General features: G+C 48.4%; 1 protein-coding gene across 1 annotated transcript; it reads right to left on the bottom strand.

The window, feature by feature from the left end:
- Positions 1-1809: 1809 nt before the first annotated feature.
- On the bottom strand, positions 1810-21622 carry LOC103055189 (protein-lysine 6-oxidase-like). Its single transcript, XM_088149885.1, has 7 exons — positions 21097-21622; positions 18713-18821; positions 13551-13688; positions 8854-9010; positions 8056-8151; positions 6843-6971; positions 1810-1863 (listed from the first exon to the last, which is right to left on the bottom strand). Exons 1-7 carry the CDS (start codon positions 21620-21622, stop codon positions 1810-1812), a joined length of 1209 nt encoding a protein of 402 aa, XP_088006011.1.
- Between the last annotated feature and the right edge of the window lie 1571 nt (positions 21623-23193).

Genomic DNA, 23193 nt, shown 5'->3' with positions numbered 1-23193 from the left:
AGAAAATCTATCTAGGAGTTGAAAATGACTTGATGGCGCATAATCATGAAGGTGGCTGGATTACCATCCTTCGCCTCAACCCATTTTGCAATTCAAGAACAGCTTTATGGGGGGAACTTGGGTGTCTTGCCAAATTGGAGGGTGGGTGAGGAGACGCCTTGCAATGTGTAGAGCAGGGTTTCTCAACCTTGGCAACTTCCAGATGGGTGGAATTCCCTTGCTGGCTGGGGACTTCTGGGAGTTGAGGTCCACCCGTCTGAAAGCTGCCAAGGTTGAGAAACCCTGGTGAGGGCTTCACTTCCAAGTGTGGGAAGCCCCTCTGTGGTTTGCTTTGCATGGGGGTTCCCTTTGTGGACTTGCTGGCGACGCACTTAAGAGAAAGATCAGCGTCTCACATCTGCCTTGGAACAAAGGAGAGAATGGTTGGCCAGGGATTTGAAGACAGTGTCCAGCAGGGACCGTGCCAGGTGTGTGTGTGTGAGTGAGTGAGATTTCCACAAAGGTGCTTTTGCAATCTTCACAACCCTGTGAAAACTGCCCTGGAGACACCCTCCCCCCAAAACCCAGTGCAGGAAATCTGATTGCCCACCCTCTGCTAAAATACAAAATCTGGCTCTAATTAAAAGCGTGTCAGCCTGGATGTTGGGGAAATCCATTTTTCTGTCTGAAGCTCCAGGGCCCCATCGCTAACCCAGGTGAGAACCTTGCAGGGTTGTTAGGGGGATAAAAGCACAGATGGGGAAAGAATAGCTGCATCCTTCCGACTTGTTGGAGGGGTGTGTGAGTGTGCGCGCGCACACGTGCAGTTGGTGATCCGAGCTTCTGGCTGTGGAGAATCAGGATAAACCGACTAGTGATGCAACTGAATTTAATTGCTGGCAAAGAGTAACAGAATCGAAAACTGCCACAAGAGCTTTTGCAGACCTCACTAGTCTACGGCCGCAGCTTGACCTTCATTTATGATAGCGGATGAAAAGCACCTGCAAACTTGAGAAGGCTCCGGGTCCAGGGCAGATGGAAAATCAAGGGGGGGGGGTTGAGCGTGGTAGAGGGTGGGCAGCCCTCTACCCAAAACGCTTCAGCCAATCCTACCCTGAGGAGGGGTTGCACTAGATGACCTCTGAGGCCCCTCCCAGGTCCAGGATCCTGCCATAGGTGGGGACTTCGCTTGACCTGCGTGCGGTTTCTGACCAGCCTCCTGGAGATGAGTCCTGTGGCCTTTGCTTAGCTCTCCCCTCTCCCCACGCAGGACAGATTAGCTTTGTCGCTGGAAGCTTGGAAAACACGGAGATGCTGCTCAGCTACGCATATACAAGGTGCACATTTTAAAAGCTCGGGTCCTTGCAGCCTTCTAGCTTTCTCCCCCCGCCCCCCCCGCACTTAGCTTTCTCATAGAGCTTGAGCATAAACATCTGCATTTCATGAGTTGCTTTGATCACACCTAACCCTACTCCAGGACGGAAGGACTAAGAAAGAGAATGCTTGCTTTTCCAGCAGGGCAGTCAAGACTATGAGTGCACCCCCCCCCACACACACACAGAGGCTATCTGGTTACATTACTATGGCCATCTGCGTGCATGACTTCATCCTTGCAAATCCTTCCTCCAGGCGGTCTCGCGCCTATGCTGGAATTTGCACAACGGCTCTGAATTCCTGCTCTGCCCTCGCGGGCCTTTGTTCAACGGCTTGGGAGGCACCAGGTGCTGCTGGAAAGCAGGACCTCATTTGGGGCCAAAGAAGGCAAGTCTCATAGAGGGAGGGGTTTAGCTCTCATTTGAAATCGGGGCTTTCTGGACAGGAAATGTCCTGCTAAAAGCCCGAAGGTTTCAGAGGGCACTTTGTCCTGTTCAGGATCTCCCATACCTGTGGAGAAACAGTCAAGGGTCCAAGCAGAAACTTTTCAATTGCCTACCTTCCCCTTCGCCCATCAGCAACTTTACATGCAAAGGGATCTCTCTGTCTGCAGAGTTATGACAAACCACAATGGCTGTCTTGGACAGTTGGGTCACTAAGGGGCAGTCTGTGTGGAACTGGGCACGCCTAGGATACTGCAGTGGGAAGAGCCAGCAAGATGACCTTGATATGCAGGAACCCTTGCTTGGGAAAAAAGGGGCTGAAACAATTTTTAAGTCTAGAGAAAGGAGGTAATATGAGGACGTGTCTCAAGTCTCCCTGATTCACTGGCGTGTAACCAGGTGGAGGAAGGACAACACAATCAGGCTTGCAAGATTCTGCTATTATAGCCAATCTCAATCCTGTAAGACAGATTTTAGTCTTCATGTGGGTTCTTGGCCTGGTTGACCTAGTGGGGCTGAGATGGGGGCCAACAACTGGCTGTTTTCTCTCCAGAAGACGTGTGGGATGTTCAGTGCTCCTTCTGCGCCAGCCGGAGAGGCTGCTGGGCCAAGACAGAAGGAGCTGCAGATCTGGGGTGGGGCTCAGCCGCTTTCCAGAAGGGAAATATTTAGCATTTTTGGTCAATGTCCTCCTGGCCAGGACATCTCCACAATGAGAGCAGAGACCAGCAGCGGGTCCAGGTTTCAGATAGTAGCCAAACAAGATTCTGGCCATCTGGCCAAGGGAGCGTTTGGACAGAGGTGAAGTTGGCCGTGAATTCTTCACGGTCGCTTTGGGCAGGAGAATTTGAGGTAGGCAGAGGAGCAAGTCCAGAAGATGGGACTTCCAGTGGGCCAGAATGAAACCATGGCTCTTTTTCAGGTACCACACTGAAATGGCTTAAATTCGATGACTGTAGGAGCTCCTGAGAACATTCAACCTTCTCACCACCTTTCTGTGGACCAGAGGGAAGCACATTTATTCTCCGACCAAGGAGGGATGGCTGAATGGGTCTTCACTGGCCCCCCACCCCAGAATTCACACCCCCTCTGCCTGCCTCAATGATGGATTTGTTTATTCTGCAACATCTCGTGCCCACCTGGGTTCACAAGCCAGCATATCACTGTCAGTTGTGCAAAACAGCGTCTGAAAAGGAAGACATCCGTTGAGAACGCAACGCGCGTTCCTCACAGGGCCAATCTACTCGAAGCACCCCCTGGAGCAAGTCTGGGAAACACAGCCAAGCCACACATGACACACTGCCACTCAGGAGGGGCTGCTTCTGACTGCCGCCCCCCCCCCCATCTTGGGAGGTAGGAAGGAAAAGCTGTGAGGATGAGGACTGCAACTTCCCTGTCACCATGCAAGTGGCGTGAATGATGCCATTGGTGTAATTTGCACGCTGATGTCATGACAGACATGACACCCCGGGGGCTAGAACAGGAGGCCACAGAATCGATGGGCCCTGTTGCAGAATCACAGAGCTGGAAGAAACCTCAGAGGTCATCTAGTCCAGCCCAGGGTCATTGGTCCACATGAGCTTACAGCCTAACATTGAACATGGGGAAGGACATGATCCTGCTATTACCCTTATGGTAGGGGAACCAACATAGGAGGATTCATTTCATGCCATGACGGTTCCATGATAGCCAAAGGGGGCCGTTGCAAAGATTGCGCAAGAAGGAGGCCTTCACGGTTGCACACTGATGCTCCGAGAGAGTGTTCCAGGCAGGACAGCAGCGGGGAATTTTTTTCTCCTACAGATTTTTTGCATCCACGCTCCTGGGCCCAACACATTTGATTAGGATCCTCGTGGCTCCATTTGTGCAGGACACTAAACATGGTTAGCAATAACCTTGGTTGGTTAGTGCTGTGCAAAGCCCGGAGCCTGGCGGCTTCGACTGGGGCTCAGCGTCTGGTGCCCTTCCGGTTAAGCGGAGTAAAGGGAGCCCAGCAGTTTACCCCAAAGGTCAGGGGTGTCTGTGTGTGTCAAAAAAGTCAAGCTGGTGGCTGCAGCCACACAACAGAAGCTGCTCCCCTTTTTATATGCATACTTTTTTTGACGTACCTGCCCCCCCCGCCCCCATGGGTGCCCCTGCAAGTGATCGTTCTTTGCTATAGCCCAGTGTTGTCCAAACTTGGCCACTTTAAGATGAGTGGACTTCAACTGGCAGAATTCCCCAACCAGCATTCCACTCATCTTAAAGTGGCCAAGTTTGGACAACACTGCTATAGCCAGAGATATTTATGAGGTTATTTCAGCAGCATATGAACAGTAATGCTGGGGAAGGGGTTCTCTAAAAGCAAAAAGGGGGGTGTCTTTGTTTTCTTTTCAACAGGCTTTGAAGGCATTTGCTTCCTAAGGATGGGCAAAGAAGCGGGAGTTTGGTTTTGCCCCCCAGAAGGTGGGCACAGAGTCAAGCCAGGCGACCTGCCCCCCCCCCTGGTCTCCATTCCCTCCTCCTTCTCCGGCAGAGACTCGGGGTCGAGGGGGATGTCTCAGGACGCAGGCACCGTGGCCCAGAAAGGGGGCCCACCAACGGTCCTTGTTTCCTAGGCTGGACATCTCTTTTCAGAAGCTGCAGGATGGAAAGAGAGAGAAAGAGAAAGAAAGAAAGAAAGAAAGAAAGAAAGAAAGAAAGAAAGAAAGAAAGAAAGAAAGAAAGAAAGAGGGAGGGAGGGAGGGAGGGAGGGAGGGAGGGAAGGAGGGAGGGAGGGAGGGAGGGAGGATGAGAGAGAAAGAAGGAAGGAAGGAAGGAAGGAAGGAGAGGGAGGGAGGGAGGGAAGATGAGAGAGAAAGAAGGAAGAAGGAAGAAGGAAGGAAGGAGAGGAGAGGAAGATGAGAGATGAAGGAAGGAAGGAAGGAAGGAAGGAAGGAAGGAAGGGAAGGGAGAAGGAAGGGAGGGAGGGAGGGAGGAAGGAAGGAGACAGAGGAGGAGAAGATAGAGAGGAAGGAAGGAGAGAAGAGGAAGGAAGGAAGGAAGGAAGGAGAGGGAGGGAAGGAAGGAGGGAGGGAGGGAGAGAAGGGAGGAAGGAGGGAGGAGGGAGGGAGGAGGGAGAGAGACAGAGGAAGAAGATAGAGGAAGAAGGAAGGAAGGAAGGAAGGAAGGAAGGAAGGAAGGAAGGAAGGAAGGAAGGAAGGAGAGGGAGGGAAGGAGGGAGGGAGGGAGGGAAGATGAGAGAGAAAGAAGGAAGAAGGAAGAAGGAAGGAAGGAGAGGGAGGGAGGGAAGATGAGAGAGAAAGAAGGAAGGAAGGAAGGAAGGAAGGAAGGAAGGAGAGGGAGGGAGGGAGGGAGGGAGGGAAGATGAGAGGGAAGATGAAGGAAGAAGAAAGAAGAAGGAAGGAGAGGGAGGGAGGGAGGGAGGATGAGAAAGAAAGAAGGAAGAAGGAAGAAGGAAGAAGGAAGAAGGAAGAAGGAAGGGAGGGAAGAGAGGGAGGGAGGGAGAGGAGGGAGGGAGGGAGGGAGGGAGGGAGGGAAGATGAGAGAGAAAGAAGGAAGAAGGAAGAAGGAAGGAAGGGAGAGAGGGAGGGAGGATGAGAGAGAAAGAAGGAAGAAGGAAGAAGGAAGAAGGAAGGAGAGGGAGGGAGGGAGGGAGGATGAGAGAGAAAGAAGGAAGAAGAAGGAAGAAGGAAGAAGGTAGGGAGGGGAGAGAGGGAGGGAGGGAGAGGAGGAAGGGAGGGAGGGAGGGAGGTAAGATGAGAGAGAAAGAAGGAAGAAGGAAGAAGGAAGGAAGGAGAGGGAGGGAGAGAAGATGAGAGAGAAAGAAGGAAGAAGGAAGAAGGAGGGAAGGAGAGGAGGGAGGGAGGGAGGGAAGATGAGAGAGAAAGAAGGAAGAAGGAAGGAGAGGGAGGGAGGGAGGATGAGAGGAGAAGGAAAGAAGGAAGAAGGAAGGAAGGAAGGAGAGGGAGGGAGGGAGTGAAGATGAGAGAGAAAGAAGGAAGGAAGGAAGGAAGGAAGGAAGGAAGGAAGGAAGGAAGGAAGGAAGGAAGGAGAGGGAGGGAGGGAGGGAGGGAGGGAGGGAGGGAGAGGAGGAAGGGAGGGAGGGAGGGAGGGAGGGAAGATGAGAGAGAAAGAAGGAAGAAGGAAGAAGGAAGGAAGGAAGAAGGAAGGAAGGGGAGGGAGGGAGGGAGGGAGAGGAGGGAGGGAGGGAGGGGGAGGGAGGGAAGATGAGAGAGAAAGAAGGAAGGAAGAAGGAAGAAGGAAGGAAGGAAGGAAGGAAGGAAGGAAGGAAGGAAGGAAGGAAGGAAGGAAGGAAGGAAGGAAGGAAGGAAGGAAGGAAAGAAATTGCAAGTCACATTTCTGTGAGGTCATGGGGAAAAGCCCCACTCTAACACAGGCTTTTCCTTATGTAAAACCTTCCGTGTTTCCCTCTTCCCTTTTCACCTTCTTGCGCAACTCCCTTCATATGGTGTACTAAGCGAGGCGCACTTCCATGCGCTGCATGAGGCGCACGGCCAGGCTCCCTCCCTCTAGCATGCGCCCCACCCTCCTTCCCCTGGATGACCGGCTCCATCCAGCTGACTCCCCTTCTGCCACCAAGCTCCATAAAGATGCCAGAAGTCGCCGTCCGGCCGGGCTCAGTGCGACTTACACTAGCCCAGAGCGCAGGTAAAAGCTGAAAAGATCTGAGGACCTGCAGCCTTGATTTCTCCCCCCATCCTCCCGTTTCCTTTCTCTTGACAAAGGTCTTGCACACCTAGGGCAAATTGCCCCAGGTACTTGGGGGCAAATCTCCGGCGGGTGAACCATTTCACGTCACCCCTTGCTATGATGAGGGGGCCTCGAGTTACTACAATGGCGCAACGTCCGCGGGGAGAGATCGAAACGGGAAGGACGCCGAATGCAGCAGTGACCCAAGCCCCGCCCCTTTTGTAAACACATGCACAAAGAGGCGGGGCTTGGATCGTAATGACACATCCACCATCTTGCCCGGTTTGACCCCCCTGGCAGACACCAACGGTGCAACCAACCGACGACCTGTGTCCCCCCATGCGTGCATTGTACCCTGATGTCGTACCTTGTAATTCTGCAGTTCTGCGTGTTGACATACGACCCCGTGTACACAATATCACACTGGACAACGTTGTTTGTGAAGTCCGACTCGGGCACCAGGAAATCTGGGTTGACGGTCACCTCAAAAGCAGAAGCACAAGAAACCCGGTCACGCGCCTGCAATCCGCATCGAAAGGTGGTCTTTCCGCCTCGCCCAGCACCACCTCGCGTGTTCGGACCCCCGGCCGAGGACAAACCTTGGCTACCATTGTGTCAGAGGTGGGGGGACGGCTGATTTACTTTCCCCCAGCCCTAAATAAATACATAAAGAAATAAAAAATAAAACCAAGGGATGCTGAAATAGGCCGCCTAGCAGCCGTACGCTGATTTTTTTAGACAGTTTGGAGAAAGCCACACTTGATTGGCGCCATGCAAAAGGATCCTGCTTTCAAAGGCTCAACCTGCTGGGAAACAGAATCTGGACAGGTGAAGCCAGACTGGGCAGTGCAGTGTTTCTCAACCTTGGCCCCTTTAAGACGGGTGGACTTCAAGTCCCAGAATTCCCCAGCCAGTCTTAAAGGGGCCAAGGCTGAGAAACACTGATGTAGTGTCATAGTGACAGTGAAAATGAATGAATGAACCCCACATTGTACAACTCAAGGACAGGTGTAACCCCACTTTCCAAGCCTCCCTCCCTTTCTGCTAGCCCCCCAAATACCGGTTTACAAACACCAATTTGTAAACCTCCCAGAGTCACTGGGAATCAGGTGGCAAATGCATTTAATAAATTATTGTTGGTCGCACAGTCAGCCAGATGCTTAGATTGGATCTGGCATTTTGATCCCCCGATCACGTCCTTCCCAAGGGCCTGGGATGGGCAGATGTTATGTTGGTTGGCGTTAGAGGTACCGTCGCAGGATGGAAGCTGTTCCCAGTGAAGCTGCCTTTTGCAACGGACTGGCGGTGATTTGGTCAACGTCGACCGTCTTTAAGAGGCGCTCCAGATGTTTTGGAATTGGACCTACGGTGCCTGTGACCATTGGGACTCTCTTAGCTTTCTTTTGCCACAGTCGTTCTATTTCTATTTGCAGGTCTTGAACGCTCGGCATGGACAAAATCACCGTCAGTCCGTTGCAAAAGGCGGCGTTACTTGGAACAGCTCACATCCTGCAACGACACCTTTAACTCCATCAAGCCACAACATTGTTCTTATTCTTATTCTTACCTTGAGGATATACTGTCCGGGAGGGACGTCCGTAATGTCAATCCACTGGCAGTCGATATTGGCATGGTACGTGTCGTAGCAGCCAGGGCTCAAACCCTGGGGCGGGGGGAATGACATTTATTTATTTAGGAAATGTATATGGTGCCGATCTTATGCGCAAACTCTAGGCAGCCAACAACCAGAGCAGAATTAAAATAACCCTAATTTTGTCCTAAGTCTGTTTTAAGAGTACTGTTTCAGCAACTTTAAGAGGTATGGACTTCAGTTCCCAGAATCCACCAGCCAGGAGGGTGGGGCTTCAATGGCATGATTATGGCCACCCTCCCTTTTTTTTTTATAATAATATTTTATTGAAATTTTAAAATTACAAAGTTAAAAGTCAGAAATGAAAAAGAAAATGAAAAATACGAATTATAAGGAAAAGGAAAAGAAAACGTGAGATAAAGTAAAGGAAAAGAAGAAAGGCATGAAAAATAGATAGCTTCCAATCTATCTCTGGTCTTGAGAAGAGTAAGAGTGTCATAGGTGCTAGTTTTTAATGCGATTATGGCCACCCTCTTGACTTTTTGGCCTCCCCCGATGCAAAAGGGCTTCGCTTAGGACTAGGGTTAATTTCCCTTATAACTTTAGAACCCTTCCAAAGCATGGTTTTTATTTTTTACCGCAGAAACGTACTTAAAAACTAAGTGGGGATTGGGGGCATCTGCTGGGGGGGGGGGAGTCAAAAAAGTCAAGATGGCAGCTGGACCGTAACCTTCGCTTGCTGAGGTAGGCAGGTCAAGCTGGGCAAAAGCACACCTGAACATGAGCTGTGCAGGCGTAGCGTCGCCGGACACCCGCGTCGCAGGTGGTGTCCTCCAGGCAGAAACTGGCCTTGTGGCCCTCGGCCACCTTCTCACGGGAGGCGGCACCCAGGAGGTCATAGTTGCTGAACGCTTCCATGCTATGGAAGTGCCTGAAAGGAAGAAGATATCGCAATTATGCCCCCCGACGGGTAATTAGCCAGAAGCGCCCGCCCCGAGCAGAGATTTCATCACGACGATGAAACGTGCATTGCGACGTCATGCTACAAGCCCCGCCCCTTAGTTCTGAAAAATGATGAAACGTGCCTTGTGATGTCATGAGGCAAGCCCCGCCCCTTAGTATTGTGCGTAACGTTGCCCTGCAGGGATAAAAAGGGCTGAGTTTGTGTCGGGACCCAGTTTTTCTGCCCAGGTGAGCACTTCAAAAGGAGAAACGTTCTGGAATTGAATTTAGAAACCCAGAAAAAATTTAAACGCCTATAACTATTGTACGTTTGTCAGAATACAACAATGGGGAAGTGAGAACTAATATTTACTGATCATGTTTTTAGTGGTCTTTCCTCTTCTTTTTCTGTTTGTGTGTTAAACAGCCAACAGCGGCGCTCAGCTCAGAGATTCAAATCCTTTCTCACATTGTTAAAATAATTGAATGCGCTTTGTTTTTTATGGTTAATATCTTATCAACAATATTTACTGAGCACTCACTGAACATTTGCCCATTCACTGATATTGTATTTCTGTATCAACTTTTTGCTTTTTTCATTTTTTGCTTGCTCCTTCACTCTTTTTCTTCTTCTTTTTATATATATGGGAAACATCCAAATGGTCAACAACTTACGTTTTAAAAAAGCCGTATTATTCCAACCCACATAAAAAATACAGCGAGTCACGGCCCCGCCAGCCATTCTGATGGGTTCTCAAGCTTTGTCGTGCCACAACCCCTTGAAATTTCAAACTGGGCTGGTCTTTTTTGTACCCTTCACATCCCAAGTCCAGGCATCGCTTCCCAGCAAGACACTTCCCCGAAAATTAAATGGGAACCTTTGAGGAATGAGTTGGGTGGCCTTTCCTGATGAGAAACCCTTACAAAATATGGACTTGGTTGCTTTACTTAAAGCGCTGGTGTCCCGGGGGCGGGGCCAGACTGTCAAAATCAAGCCCCACCCCTTTGCACGCGCATCATGATGTTGCACGGGCACCTAGAAGTGCTTGCTGCTTTTATTATTTTGCCCAAAGCCGCCAGATCCCGCAGATGGTGGTGGCTCCCAAAAGTTGCAGAACCACGAGAAAGAGAGGAGATCCACTGGATTCCCCACGATCCCCGCGCCACGTGCAGATGCGGAGGAAGCCGTCCGAGAGACTCGCCTTCTCTCGTGGCACGGGGTCCCCGTGCAAGAGGACGGGACCAGTCAGACGCAACCCGTGACCAGGGATGTTCTCTAGCCAGTTTGATCCAGTTTCTGGAATCTGCTGTTTTTTTTTTTTTTTTTTTAATGTTTTTTTTTTATTTTTACAACAAACACAAAACAAACATGAACAAACAAAAACATAAAAAGGCATAAAAAAGCATCTTCCATTTTATACCGTGTGTCAACCAGTTAAACTCGTTGGTGCCCCTTTCATAATCTTAAATTCTCATATCATCTATTCAAAAATATACTTGTATACTTATCAATTAACAATTATTAATCATTCATAGCTAATCTATAAAATCATATATTACAAAAAATTTTAACTTTCAATAGGATTAGTAATACATCTCCATCTATCTATTATATGTGTATATATATAATAATTAATATCAAATTTCTATTATAAAATTTCCTAATCTATTACATTACTATATTTTCTCATCTAATCATTAATAAAAACAAATCCCGTGTCATATAAAATTGCTTATCTTCTTACTCTAATTTCAAATCTCAATTTAACTCATCTCTGCACATTCCATAATTTTGAATAACTTCCTCCTGCATAAGTACTTTTTAATTTTTCCAATTCTTAAGAGTTACAATTCTAACCAATATCAGTTACAGTATCAATTACAATTCTAACCAAGTTACAGTTCTAACCAGATTTCACTACATGTTATACAATTTTTAACTATATATCTCAGATTTATACTTTATTCCAGCGCTTGCATAATTTTGAGTTCACCCTTTTCATTCAATGTCCCAAAATATCTGGCTGTTCATTCCTTTTTTGTATATTATTGGATAAGAGAAAGCAATAATAAGTGTCCTTTTGAACATTCTGCTTTTGGAAGCTTCTGTCAGTTCCATCATTGTTGTATTCCCCTGATTTTCTCTTTAAACATCTGCAATAGTTTCTTTCAATATTGTTTTACTTCTTCTTTTTGTACATTCTCTTAGTACGATTTTCCATTATAATCTTGTATAATCTTTTTCTCACCCTCAGTGCCAAGAACAAATCTGTCTCTCTTCATTTATCAGTTGATTAACCCTTTTAATTCTCAGTTTATAGGCCTCACAATAATTCCGTTTAATGTTTCTAATTTCTTGTACTATTTCTTCCTTTTCCAATGATCCCGTTTTATGTTTAATTAAGTCCATTTTAGCTTTAATATCTTTTTTCTTTTTCTTTTTTTTTTTTTTTTTTGAGAATTTCTGCAGCTCTTCTTCCAATTTTTTATAGTCATCCTCAATAGTTTAAAGATCTTTTTCTGCATTGTGTTTCTCGTATAGTCTATTATCTTGATAAACCTTCATTGAGTCAAAGGATTCTTTATCTTTGTTCTTGCCAAAAATAAGAGAAAAAAAGAAGCAAAAGGAGAGAAAAAAAAAAAGAAGGAAAAATAAAAAGAAAAAAAAAGAAGGAAAAGGCTAAGCCTCTTTAAAAAAAAAAAATCCATCTGGGGGGGGGAATAGAGAGCAAAGCAGAGCTTCTAGCAGAAAAAAGAGCTACTGCCACTAATCAAGGCTCTTGTGACTGGCTCAAACTTTCCATCTTAATGTTTTCAAAGTCGCTTTCAACTCCACTTTCTTGTTTATAGTTACGGATGGCACCTGTATAAACATGCACATCCCACTATCTTTTTAGAAAGCACAGGGTCTTTGAGCGTGCGTCACAATGAAAAAAAAAAAGCACTAAGTCGCGCCTCTAAATGGCAGTGCAACTTTCTTTCATTTACTTTCTCTTAACTCCACTTTCCCCATTTCAAAGTCAAAAAGATATAAATTTCTTATAACAATAAAGAAATCTTAGTTAAAAAAAAAAAAGGCTTAAAATAAAGAGTTATTGAGTATTAAAAAGAGAAAGCCAATCCAGTTAAAAATATATTTTTTTTTAAAGAAAAACATCTTGTCAATTCCACTAAAAAGGGAAAGTTGAAAAGAAAAATTTTCTCCCCCTTCTTTTTTTAAATAGGGTTCAATCTCGCCGCTTAATCCACTTTTCTTCACTTTTAAAAATCTCTTTAAGTTACTTAAGGTGTTCTCTAAGAATAGTTGAATAGTAAAAGTCCATCTCACCCAGTTGACACCCTTCTCTTCCATCTTCCTTTGGAGCTGTCCCGGCTTTCGCAGCCATTTTGGCTGGCTCTCCTCCGCCGGCTTCAAGAGCTTCTCCCCGGATCAATCTGGGACTTGCGGCGTCCCTGAGATCCGCGGGACGCGCCCTTTGCGTTCGCCATCTCTACGGGACGGCTTAGGTCCATCGGGACCGTCCGGGCGAGGAGATATCGGCTGCCATCCTGGGAGCCCAGGATCGCCCGCCGTATCGCCAGCTGTTTTTTTAATGTTCACACTTTAAGGCAGCCAGGTCAGAAATGTACCGCTTTCCTGCTTCTCTGAGCAGAACCGAATGGAAAACCCAGGGTGCGTTTGATGGGCATCGGGGTTTTCATGCACCAGGACCTTCAGGAGAACCTGCTTGTCCAGGCAGAGCAGGAAAAAGGTGAGTTTTTGTGTATCTATACCAGTGTTTCTCAACCTTGGCAACTGGAAGATGTGTGGACTTCAATTCCCAGAATTCCCCAGCCAGCAACGCTGGCTGAGGAATTCTGGGAGTTGAAGTCCACACATCTTCCAGTTGCCAAGGTTGAGAAACACTGATCTCCTGAGTACCCATTTCGTTCAGTAAGTCTCTGGGCACAAGACTGTATTACACCTGCCCAATTCTGAGCAAAACCGTGCAAGTGAAGAGAGCATCCGATGCCTCTTAACTAGTAAAACCTTGGAAATCATTTTAATTCGAGAACTATGAACCCCAACCCGGTTTGTGCATGCGTGTGAGTTAAATAAGGACGGAAATTCTCTCTGCCCTTTCCCCATCCACGTTCAACAGGAACATCAGGCTATTTCTCCTTTTGAATTGCCGGAGTCTGGGGTCCGGGGAGGTCAAAAAAGTCACCAAGGCCAACACAACCGTGTGACCGTGGCCCTGCCTCTTTTTGACACACGTTGCACGCGCACGGCTTGGATTGCCTAGCTGAAGCCGCGGTTTTGACTGTTTTTTCCCCCGCCTTCGCGTGCCCCAGATTGCCCAGTAGACTCAACTGGGTTAACGAAGCCTTTGACGGCTTAGTTGATCGGAGGCACCCAAGCCCTTTCGTTAGCTTTCGGTTACGGTTAGATATGACACCCATCCAGAAAACGGGGCACTTCATCAACGGGTCAGCCGAAGAGGAAATGAGCCTTGCACGCTCCTCCCCGCCCCGCTTTGCTCACTTACTGGTGACAGCTGTGCCACTCCCACTCGTGCCGTGGCTTCACAGGAAGGAAGTCCGCCAACCCCTGGTTCTTCACTCTTTGTGGGAAACGAAGCAGGACCCGGGAGCTGATTTTACTGACCCCGGGCTGGTAGGCGGATCTGCGGGAAAGAGTGACGCCAACGGGATGGAACCGAGTTGCGGCCTCCGCTATGAACCCAGTTACCAACATTCCTGGCTTCTTTCGACATTTGCTGGGGAGATTAGGCTAACCTGCACCCGTGGAGTTTGTTTCTCTTCTGTCCTGCAGTTCGCCTTTGGGTTTTTGAAGGAAAACATTCGCATCGGCCTCCCCCAGTTGCTGGTGCAAATGTAAGACACTGGACCCTCGTCTGGAATTTCAGCCCAGGGGGTGATGTGGACACATTTATATAGTTTTTTGGATGAAAGTACTGTACAGAGATGATTTGCCTCGTCTTTTTGCAAGATTTTTTTTTTCAGCTTCCCAATCTAACAGCCTGGGGTTTCCTGGTGGCCTCCTATCCAAAAGCTCACTTGCTCTTCAGCTCCAGCCCTACCACGTTTTGCCTAGTGACTTCTGCCAAAGGCTACTCCAGAGCCCATTTTCCAGTGTTTCTGGGGTTCTGGAATACAATTCTTTTGCTTGTCCGTTTGATTAGTTGTTGGAATAAAAGCTAAGGACCCTTTAATTCTTTGCCTGCTTATTCCAACAGAAGCCCATGTCCCATTTCTCTTATTTGCCTATACAGGTAGGTCTCAATTAGTGCAGTTAACGAATCCCACAAAATGGTCACATTACTCAAAGTTGCACTATTCAAAGTGATATTTCTATGGAAAATATAGGTCATCCTCGTTTAGCGACCACAATTGGGACTGGCCACTCGGTGGTTAAGCGAAGCGGTCGCTAAGTGAAACCGCCCCTGTGCTTACAATCTTCCTTCGGCTTTCCTTTGCTTTACAGACCTGTGAAGATCGTCAAGGCGAGGACGGGTGGCAAAGTTACTGCTTCCTCACCGCCATCACTGCGATTGGTCGCTAAACAAGGCAGTCGCTAAATGAGCAGTATGGTAATCGGTCCTAGCTCGATGGAAATAGGCAATGAAAATTTTTAAACATAAATGTTTATATGTATATTAATGAAATATTACAGTAAAGGATAAAAAGAATATACTTATAATTTAAATTTATGGTTAACCAAGTCACAGAGTAGTTATAGAAAGCAAAATAAATCCAAAGAACTTCTAAATGACATTCCTAAAGGTAAGCTCACCCTGACAAAAACATCTTTTTTTAAACTCGGACTGTTTTCCTCCAGTCTTCCTTTTCTCCATTTTTCACCCACGTAGAGGAGCAGCACCTAAAACCCCAACCACGACTGTTCATGCGCTAGGCTCAGCTGTGCTCGTGCTAGCCTTGCGTTCACGGACTGTTGGGTCGCATTAAAGGCAACCTGGTATCCATCTACAATTTGAACTAAATCGGATATCGCATTATTTGAACAGGTACTAATTGTGACCTACCTGTATCTACCCAAGGGTCTTTCTTGAAGTTGGATGCTGCTAGGGAACAGGGCCCTGGACATTTTTCCAATGAAACTTTACACGTTTGTACACACACTGAAGCCACCATGCAAAGATACCTTAAATGAGTCCTTGGTCATTTCCCCCAACATTTGGGAGGGCAGAAAGGTATACGTATTCTAGCAAAATTATCATACGGACAACTGGAGACATTCTTAGATGGCTCTGCTATGATTGATATTCTGCTCTCTCGGTGGGGTTTGTATATTTTAAAACCTAATTTTTTAAAAACGTGTGGTAATGTTTTTATTTGAATTATAACTTTTTATCTTTTTAAAATGCTTGTTTCTATCCACTTGTTATTTTATTCAATTGTTGTATGCCGCCCAGAGTCTCTCTGTGTGAGACGGGCAGCTACGAAAATGTGATAAATAAAGAAACAGATAAAGATGGAAGAGTCCTGAAATTCCCACAATGGAGGAATGGATCATAACAATGCCAAAAGTAGCAGAAATGGCAAAACTGAGCTGCTTGCTCAGGGAGAAAAGAAGACGCGGTTGTTTAAAAAGACTGGAAACTTTTAATGGACTTTTTGCTAAAAGAAGAAAAAAGTGAAATGATCGTGACTGAAACAGATGAGAATTAAATAAGGGGCTGAAGGAATTTCTGGAAGAGTTAAGAGGGAGGGGAGAGGATGGGTTTGTCTATATCTGTTGAAGAGAAAATCGGAAGTCACTGTATTTCAGAACTTTAGAGTTTTTTTCTTTTTCTCTTTCTTTCTTTCTTTTTTTCCTTCCCCTTTTTCCTTAGATCTGTCTTTTACTTTAGGCAAACTCCGCGATAAATATAAATTTAAAAAACAAGGATTGGTTTAAACACGTTTGGTTTAATACCGCTTTTTGGTTAACTGCACAGAGCTCGCTTGACCCAAATACCACCTTTCCACTTTGACGGGGCTGCTGGGCAGAGCGGACACAGAATGCCCCCCCAGAGAGGGCACAGAGAATTTTGCCGGCCCTTGTGAGTTCTGCGCAGGTGGCCGAAGGCTCTCGGCTCCCGATTCAACGCCAGGTCTGGAAGAATGATGGGGGGAGGCTGGGGGTGGGGGGCGGGAGAGAAAGAGAAGCGGGCGATTCACCGGCTGAGCAAACAAGCAAAGGGTGGCGGGCCCTGAGTGACCCTTCTGTGCCACCCTGCCCAGCATCACAGCCCACTTTGTTGGAGTGTTTACAGGAAACGGCCCTCCTTTCATCTCCACCCTAATTTTGGCGTTTTCTAAGCTGGAATCCGTAAAGGGACAGCAAGACTCACCCGCTTTAGACTGTCCTGAGGCACAGCCAAAGTAAGCTCGAGACATTCCTTTCCCCTCCACCCCCAAATTTTGCAGGAAAATATTCCAGGTTGTGCTTCCGAGCCGTGATCTTCCTTGGTCGCCGCAAGAACCGTCCTGGCTGGGAACGCCGAGTTTTGCAAACATCCCTTAACGAACTGGCGCTCCCGGATTGCTATTCAATATGCAAAAATCAACACCAGCAGCAGTGCTGGGGAGGCGGGAGGGTGGAATAAAAATGTCAACCTTCTTGACCGGGGGGGGGGGCAGAGATTGCTCGGCAGTAGAGCTGAGTTTGTCTTGCTTGCTCCAAGAGAAAGTCAAGAATGAATGGATGGGAACAGCTGACTCTCAGCTAAAGATTAGGAGATATTTCCTAATGACAATTGCTGCCCAACGGTGGAAATGACCGTTGGGGCTTTGAGGATGGGCTGCCCACCCCTGTAGGGCGCTGCTCTGCTGGAGTCCATCCAAAGTTTATTCTTATTTATTAATTTATATATCAAATGTGTCACCGCCCATCTCGTTGAAACGACTCTGGGCGGTTTACAAAGCAGTTAAAATCCATTAAAATTACAATATGCAATAATCTTAAATAAATAGAGAATAAATAGATCCGAGGATAGATGTTAAAATCGGCAGTCACTCGGGGAGCATCATCAAGGCGCCAGACACCCCCAGGATTGGGTAAGATTGTTGTCACCCCACGCAAGCTGGCAGAGCCAGGTCTTTAATCCTTTCTGGAAAGCCGGGAGGGCAGGGGCCTGCTGCATCTCTGGGGGGGAGAATATGCCAAAGGGCGGGGGCAACGGCAGAGAAGTTGCCCCAGAGATCCAAGTCCCTTCAGTTTCATAGTTGCCCCAGAGATCCAAGTCCCTACCAGTTTTGGCTAGTTTCCTAGGGGTGTCCTTGGCAAAGAAGAACAAGGTATGGAAAGCCCTGCCCCACAGTGACATCACTCTGCAAGCCTGTCCTTTAAGTGTCATGACACTGATGCAGGGTGGGGCTTGCATTATTCAGCTGCCACCAAAGGACATCTTGCTTGCTTGCTTGCTGGCAAAAAAAAGGCCAGGTAGTTCAACTGGCCTGTTTTTGGCTGGCAAGGATTTAAAAAAAAAATTCTGGGAATCAAGGATCTCTTTTCTACATCTCTCTGTCTCTCTCTCATTATCTGTCTCCAAAAAAAAATTCTGGGAATCAAGGGACAACATGTCAGGGGCAGCCTGCCCCAGGAATCTACAGCCTAGTAATCTCGTGGTGGATTACTAATCTAGATGAGGCACAGGGCTTCTCCTGAAAAGATCCAGGAGCTTCCAGCAGAATTTCTCTGCTAGATAAGGGAGAGGTGAACACATTTTAGGCCAAAGGCACCATTGAAAGAAGGATGAGAAAGGCTACCTTCAAAAGAGGGGAAGACAAAAAAAAGTTCTTTGGGGAGGAAATGGTTCTTTTGGGGCAGTGTTTTCAAGCTTGGCAAGTTTAAGAGGGGTGGACTTCAACTCCCAGAATTCCCCAGCCAGGATGTGTGGACTTCAATTCCTAGAATTCTGGTTGCTGGGGGATTCTGGGAGTCTTAAACTTGCCAAGATTGAAAAACACTGGTTTAGAAAAAGTGGGTGGACTTGACATGTCCTAAAATTTTTAGTTTACCTTCCCCATACCCTAGGGCAGTGTTTCTTAACCTTGGAATTTTCAGATGGGAGGACTTCAATTCCCAGAATTCCCCAGCCAGCAAGGCTGGCTGGGGAATTCTGGGAGTTGAAGTCCTCCCATCTGAAAATTCCAAGGTTAAGAAACACTGCCCTAGGGTAAAACATTGATTTGTGTGTATGTGTGACTTAGATAATAATATTTCTAAGTCTCTCTCTCTCACACACACACATACACACACACAAATCAATCTTTTGCCCTATTTTATTCTTTAATTCTTTATCTTCCCTCCAAACAGACATGGGTCTCCTCTTCCCAAACTTAGACAGGTTCATTTAAAGTGGAGTGTTTGATTCAGGGTCCTCCAAGGTTTCATGCTTGATTGGAGACTGGAACCTGGGTCTCCCCACTCTGGAATCCAAAGAGGGGGCATTTCTGATCTCCCTCCCACGACCACTGAAAAGCACAGCCACCAGCCAGCATGACCTACCACGGGGCTTGGGGAGTTTGCTCCTTATCTGTCCTATTTCTCTCCCAAATATTCCACCTTGAAAAGACTGGTTTCTTATCCGGGCACCTGAAGGGTTAAACGGCCGTGGCTTCTGCTTTTCCAATGTGCCCCGAAGATGCAGAGCAATAAAACCCACCAAACTTTGCTCCCTACCTCGCAAGGCAGTTTTCTTCTGCTGCACATTCCAAGGCATATATTTGGACTTTCTCGATGTAGGTGGATGCTTGTAGGAAATACGGATCAGGGATCAGGTCTGGCAGACCTGAAGGGAAGAGAGAAAGCAGCAAGTTGGGAGAAACAGAGATCAGCTGCTGAATTTTAGTCCCCTCCCTCCCAGTCTGCCACCCAGTAAAACCGACATTGTAGGCTGAAAATGACTTTGTTTGTGCGGGGGGGGGGGGGGGGGTGCTGCATACCAGCCAAGCTGGGCACCATGGATATTGGGAGCCCAGGAGACCAGTGGTTAAGTTTGGCACTCAAGTTCCAATTGATGAATGAGTGTGTTCAGTGGGAAATATAAATAACATGCAACGGAATGAAAGAAATGATAAAAGATCGATAATAATGCCAAATAAGGGGAGAAGGGACTCAGAAAATGACACTATAAATGAGAAAAACAAGGCAGTCCTAGGTAACAGCATGCAGGGGGAAAAAACCAGAAATACACATTTGGAAAAAATATGCTGATAGAACGGCCGGATCAGCTAAGCTGGGTGATGTGTTTGTGCTGGAAGAGGATGTGTTCCTTCTACTGAGTTTAATATGAGATGGGGAATTTAGACACCATGCTTGATGATAAATGTCTGAGGGATACATCTGTGTGTGTTTGAGTGTGTGTGTGTAAATGTCCCTGCAGCAATCTCCTCAGTGCACGCACAACCTCTTTGCACAAGTCACGCAGAAGCCTTGTGATCCTTTCCATACACAGCGTTTTTCACGTCAGGTCTGTATTGGGCCAAAGAGGGTCCATTGGAGGAGTAAAGAACATCCCTGTTTTTAAACACCCCCCCTCAAAATCTGTGGTATAGATGTTTTAAAAAGTGCCCCTTTTACAGAAGGTCAGCTTTCAGTACCAAGGACTTACCCAGAAACAAAAAGAATAACGTTCTTGTAATGGTGGAATTTTTGACACATGAGACTTTTCAGATTTGGGAAAAAAACCAACGGTGAGCCAACGGGGATTTGCAAAAATCATGCATAACATGGGAAAAACCTTCCCAGTCGCTCTCTGTGTATTTCTGAATGACAGTCCTCCACAGAATAAGGGGAGAACCCCAGAAACGAAGGGGGCCTGTGTCTGCCGACTGATAAAAGAGGACACCTTCTTCACGGGGCAGAGACCGAAATGATGGAAGTTGATTCCCCAGAGAAGCTCCAGTGGGCACCTACCTAGATGGATGACTTGAAAGGGAGCTTTGGAGAGGAAATAACCTATTGCTTGCTAGTGGAAGGTGTCCTTCCTTCCTTCCTTCCTTCCTTCCTTCCTTCCTTCCTTCCTTCCTTCCTTCCTTCCTTCCTTCCTTCCTTCCTTCCTTCCTTCCTTCCTTCCTCTATTCCTCCTTCCTTCTCTCTCTCATTCCTTTCTCCCTCCCTCCCTCCCTCTCTTCCATCAGTTCCTTCTTCCCTCCTATTTTTCAGTCCCATTTTCCTTCCATCCTTCCATCCTTCCTTTCTTTTGTCAACCCCTCATTTCTTCCTCTGTCTCTCTCTCTCTCCCTCCCTTCCCTCCGTTCATCTACTTGTCAACCCTTCTTCCAACAGAAGAGAATATATGTAGCTTAGGGTTGAACTGTGGAGTCCTTGGGGTTCTCTACAGTTCAACCCTGAAAACCCCAAGGACTCCACAACCCTCCTTCCCTTCCCTTCCCTTCCCTTCCCTTCCCTTCCCTTCCCTTCCCTTCCCTTCCCTTCCCTTCCCTTCCCTTCCCTTCCCTTCCCTCTTCCAATCTCTTTCTCCTTCCTTCCTTTCATATACCACATTTTCTCTGAGAATTCACGGGAATCTCCCTTCACTTCACCCCACCATCCTGTGGGGTAAATCAGACGGAAAGAAAGAGATCTGACTTGATAGCAGCGTCAGGGCACAAGATCACCCAAGTTTCTGTGTTTGGATACCTGGAGCTCAAGTGAACCCAAGTCTTTATTCTGCTTACCTTAACCTCGCTGCCCAGGTAGGGTTATCCAAATCGCACTCCCCCCCATAAGTCCTGCCAGGAACACCCTTGGGCCCCTGAAGAGGAAGTGGGAATACTGCTGGATGGAATAAAGACCGGGGAGGGCTTTTCCATCTTTTATTAAGAATCTGCCTTTGCCCTTTTTATTTCCTTGCGCAATTATTACCGCACCTTTTCTTCAGGAGCTCAAGAGTCTCCCGCGGGATCTGTAGCAACAGCCCTGCGAGGTCGGCTGTTCCGAGAGAGGGCGAGGACGGGCGAGGCAGCGCCTGCCCAGAGCCCCCCGGCGCCCCCTCCCCGGGAGCGCGACACCTGCTCACCCGCCCCCGCCCCCCCCCCCGCGGCTCTCCGGCCCGCGCTCACCGTGGTGGAAGTGGCGGGTCCCGTAGCCCGGCCTCTCGCGCGCGGCGCCGGGCCAGGCGGCGGGGCGGTCGAAGATGCTGTTCGGGGAGAGCGAGGGCGCCCGGGGGTCTCCCCGCGCCGGGCCGCCCGGCCGCCGCGCCGCCGCGGCTGCGGGGCGCGGGCGAGGCGAGGCGGGCGCCCCGTCGAGCTGCGGGCCGCCGGACTCAGCCCCGCCGGCGGCCCTGACCCCCAGCCCGGCCCGCGGCGCGGCCGTCCCCGCGCCCGAGCCCTCCTCCGCGCTGCCCGCGCCCCTTCCCGCGGGCGCCCCGTCGGCGCTCAGGTAGAGCCTCTGGGCGGCGGCGCGGCGGGGCGGCAAGAACTGGGCGGCGCTGTTGAAGAGGCTGTACTGGCGGCCCCGGTTCTCCCAGCGGATCTGCTGCCTCCAGGCCGGCGCCCGCTGCGCCCCGCCGCCGTCGGGGCGCGTCGCCAGCAGCAGCAGCAGCAGCAGCAGCGCCAGCAGCGGCGACGGGCGGCTTCGCGCGCTCATGGCAGCCGCGGCGAGCGGGCCGAGCAGGTGGAGTGCGCGGCGCGGACGGGGGCGCGGGGTGGCCGGCCGGCCGGCGGGGGGGGAGGAGCCTCCGACCGCCCCCCCGCCGCCCCCGCCCCCAGACCCCGCCGTGCTCGGGTTCCCCCTCGGCCTCCGTTCCCCTCTGCGCTCCTCGGAGACACCAACCGGGGTTGGGTGGATTGACTTGTTTGACTGGAGAAAAGGCAATACAGTATCTGCACTTATCGGTGACTGGAGACCCCGATGCACTTTTTGCGTAGAAAAGAAAAAAAAAATGAACTTGTGATTGATGGTTTTGATGATTAGACAGGATAGAAAGAAGAGAGTCGTGATGTCGCCGTAGAGAGAGAGGTTAAAATATAAATGTACTGTACCTAATAACTGCTGTGAAGAAGATCGGAAGTCACTTCTTTCTATCTTTTTAATATTTTTTTCCCCCTATTTTTTCTTCTTTGCGCTTTTGGCTTCTTCTACATCTCTCTCTTTTTTCTTTCTCGTTCTACTTTACCTGTATTTGTTCTTACTATTGTTGTTAAAACTTTCAATTCAAAAAATTATATCGAGACATCTAAGTGGGGAAGCTTCTGGCAGGAAGCAGGCTGCGGGGGTGGGGGGGCACTTCGGCCATAGCACTTAAGCCGCCACGACGATGCTGCAAGCCAGGCAACTGGAGCAGGAGATCAGTGATAACACAGTCTTGATTCTGATTTTGCCGAAAGGAACATTTTTCAGAAGAGCAAAGAAGAGCAGAGACTTGAACTCGGGACTTTGCCGGGGTGGCTGTTCTCCTGGGCTGCTGGGGTGGAATGTCTGGAGAGAGTTTAGGGCTAAGCAGCTTTCCTTCTTCAAAACAACTTCAGTGTGCATTTCGAGCCCAAAAAGAAGGGTTCCCCCCTTTCAGACTGCTGTGACCCAGAGGAAAACCTCAGGGAGATCTAACCAGCTAACAATGATAATGCGTGTTTTTTAAAAAAAACATTGTAGAAATCTTTTGGGATTGCCTGAAAGGTTTTCATGTATGGGAGTTCAGCAGTGTCTGTTAATTGATGATACTTGAAATCTGTCTCACATGTAACTTGCATCTGCGTAACCACCCTCTCTCCCCCCATTTCCTCCCCCCCCCCATTTAAATGCTCCATCACTCTAGCCTAGTGTTTCTCAACCTTGGCAACTTTAAGATGGGCGGACTCCAACTCCCACAATTCCCCGGCCAGCATGTTAGTAAAATCCACGTAGATAAGCACGACGTGCACCCTAGACAGAGCGGAGGACAAAGGACAAGGACGCTACTCAGCTCTGGCTGAAAGCGAGTCTGGCTGGGCGAGCAGAAACTTCGAACAGGCTCACGGCTTTCTGAATCTGCCGCTAGTAAATTTCCTTTCTGTTCCCGGTGTCTCCTCTGCCCTGGAATAATATTTGCAAATGCCACAAAGGAAGCTGAGTGGATGGCTGGACTTTCAGCCTGCTAAATAAAGGCCCCAGTCAATATTTGGATTTTCCTATCGGCATCCCTCAAGGGAAAAATGGGCCACTTGTTTGCAGGTGTGCTC

The sequence above is a fragment of the Python bivittatus genome, unplaced genomic scaffold, assembly GCF_059951505.1.
Source record: "Python bivittatus isolate LINGU-HERP-01145 unplaced genomic scaffold, Pbiv_v1 ctg000580_np1212, whole genome shotgun sequence".
Classification (NCBI taxonomy): Eukaryota; Metazoa; Chordata; class Lepidosauria; order Squamata; family Pythonidae; genus Python; species Python bivittatus.
Note: the sequence above shows the minus strand (reverse complement) of the source record. Positions and strands in the feature narration are given on the sequence as shown.

What these genes read in the sequence shown, in the direction of transcription:
- LOC103055189 (XM_088149885.1), bottom strand. Translation starts at nt 21,622, where the DNA reads ATGAGCGCGCGAAGCCGCCCGTCGCCGCTGCTGGCGCTGCTGCTGCTG. An exon ending in GAAGAAAACTGCCTTGCGAG is followed by an intron (nt 13,689 to 18,712) that starts GTAGGGAGCAAA and finishes TCTTTCCCGCAG; the next exon opens with ATCCGCCTACCAGCCCGGGG. An exon ending in TTACAAGGTACGACATCAGG is followed by an intron (nt 1,864 to 6,842) that starts GTACAATGCACG and finishes GTTTCTCCACAG; the next exon opens with GTATGGGAGATCCTGAACAG.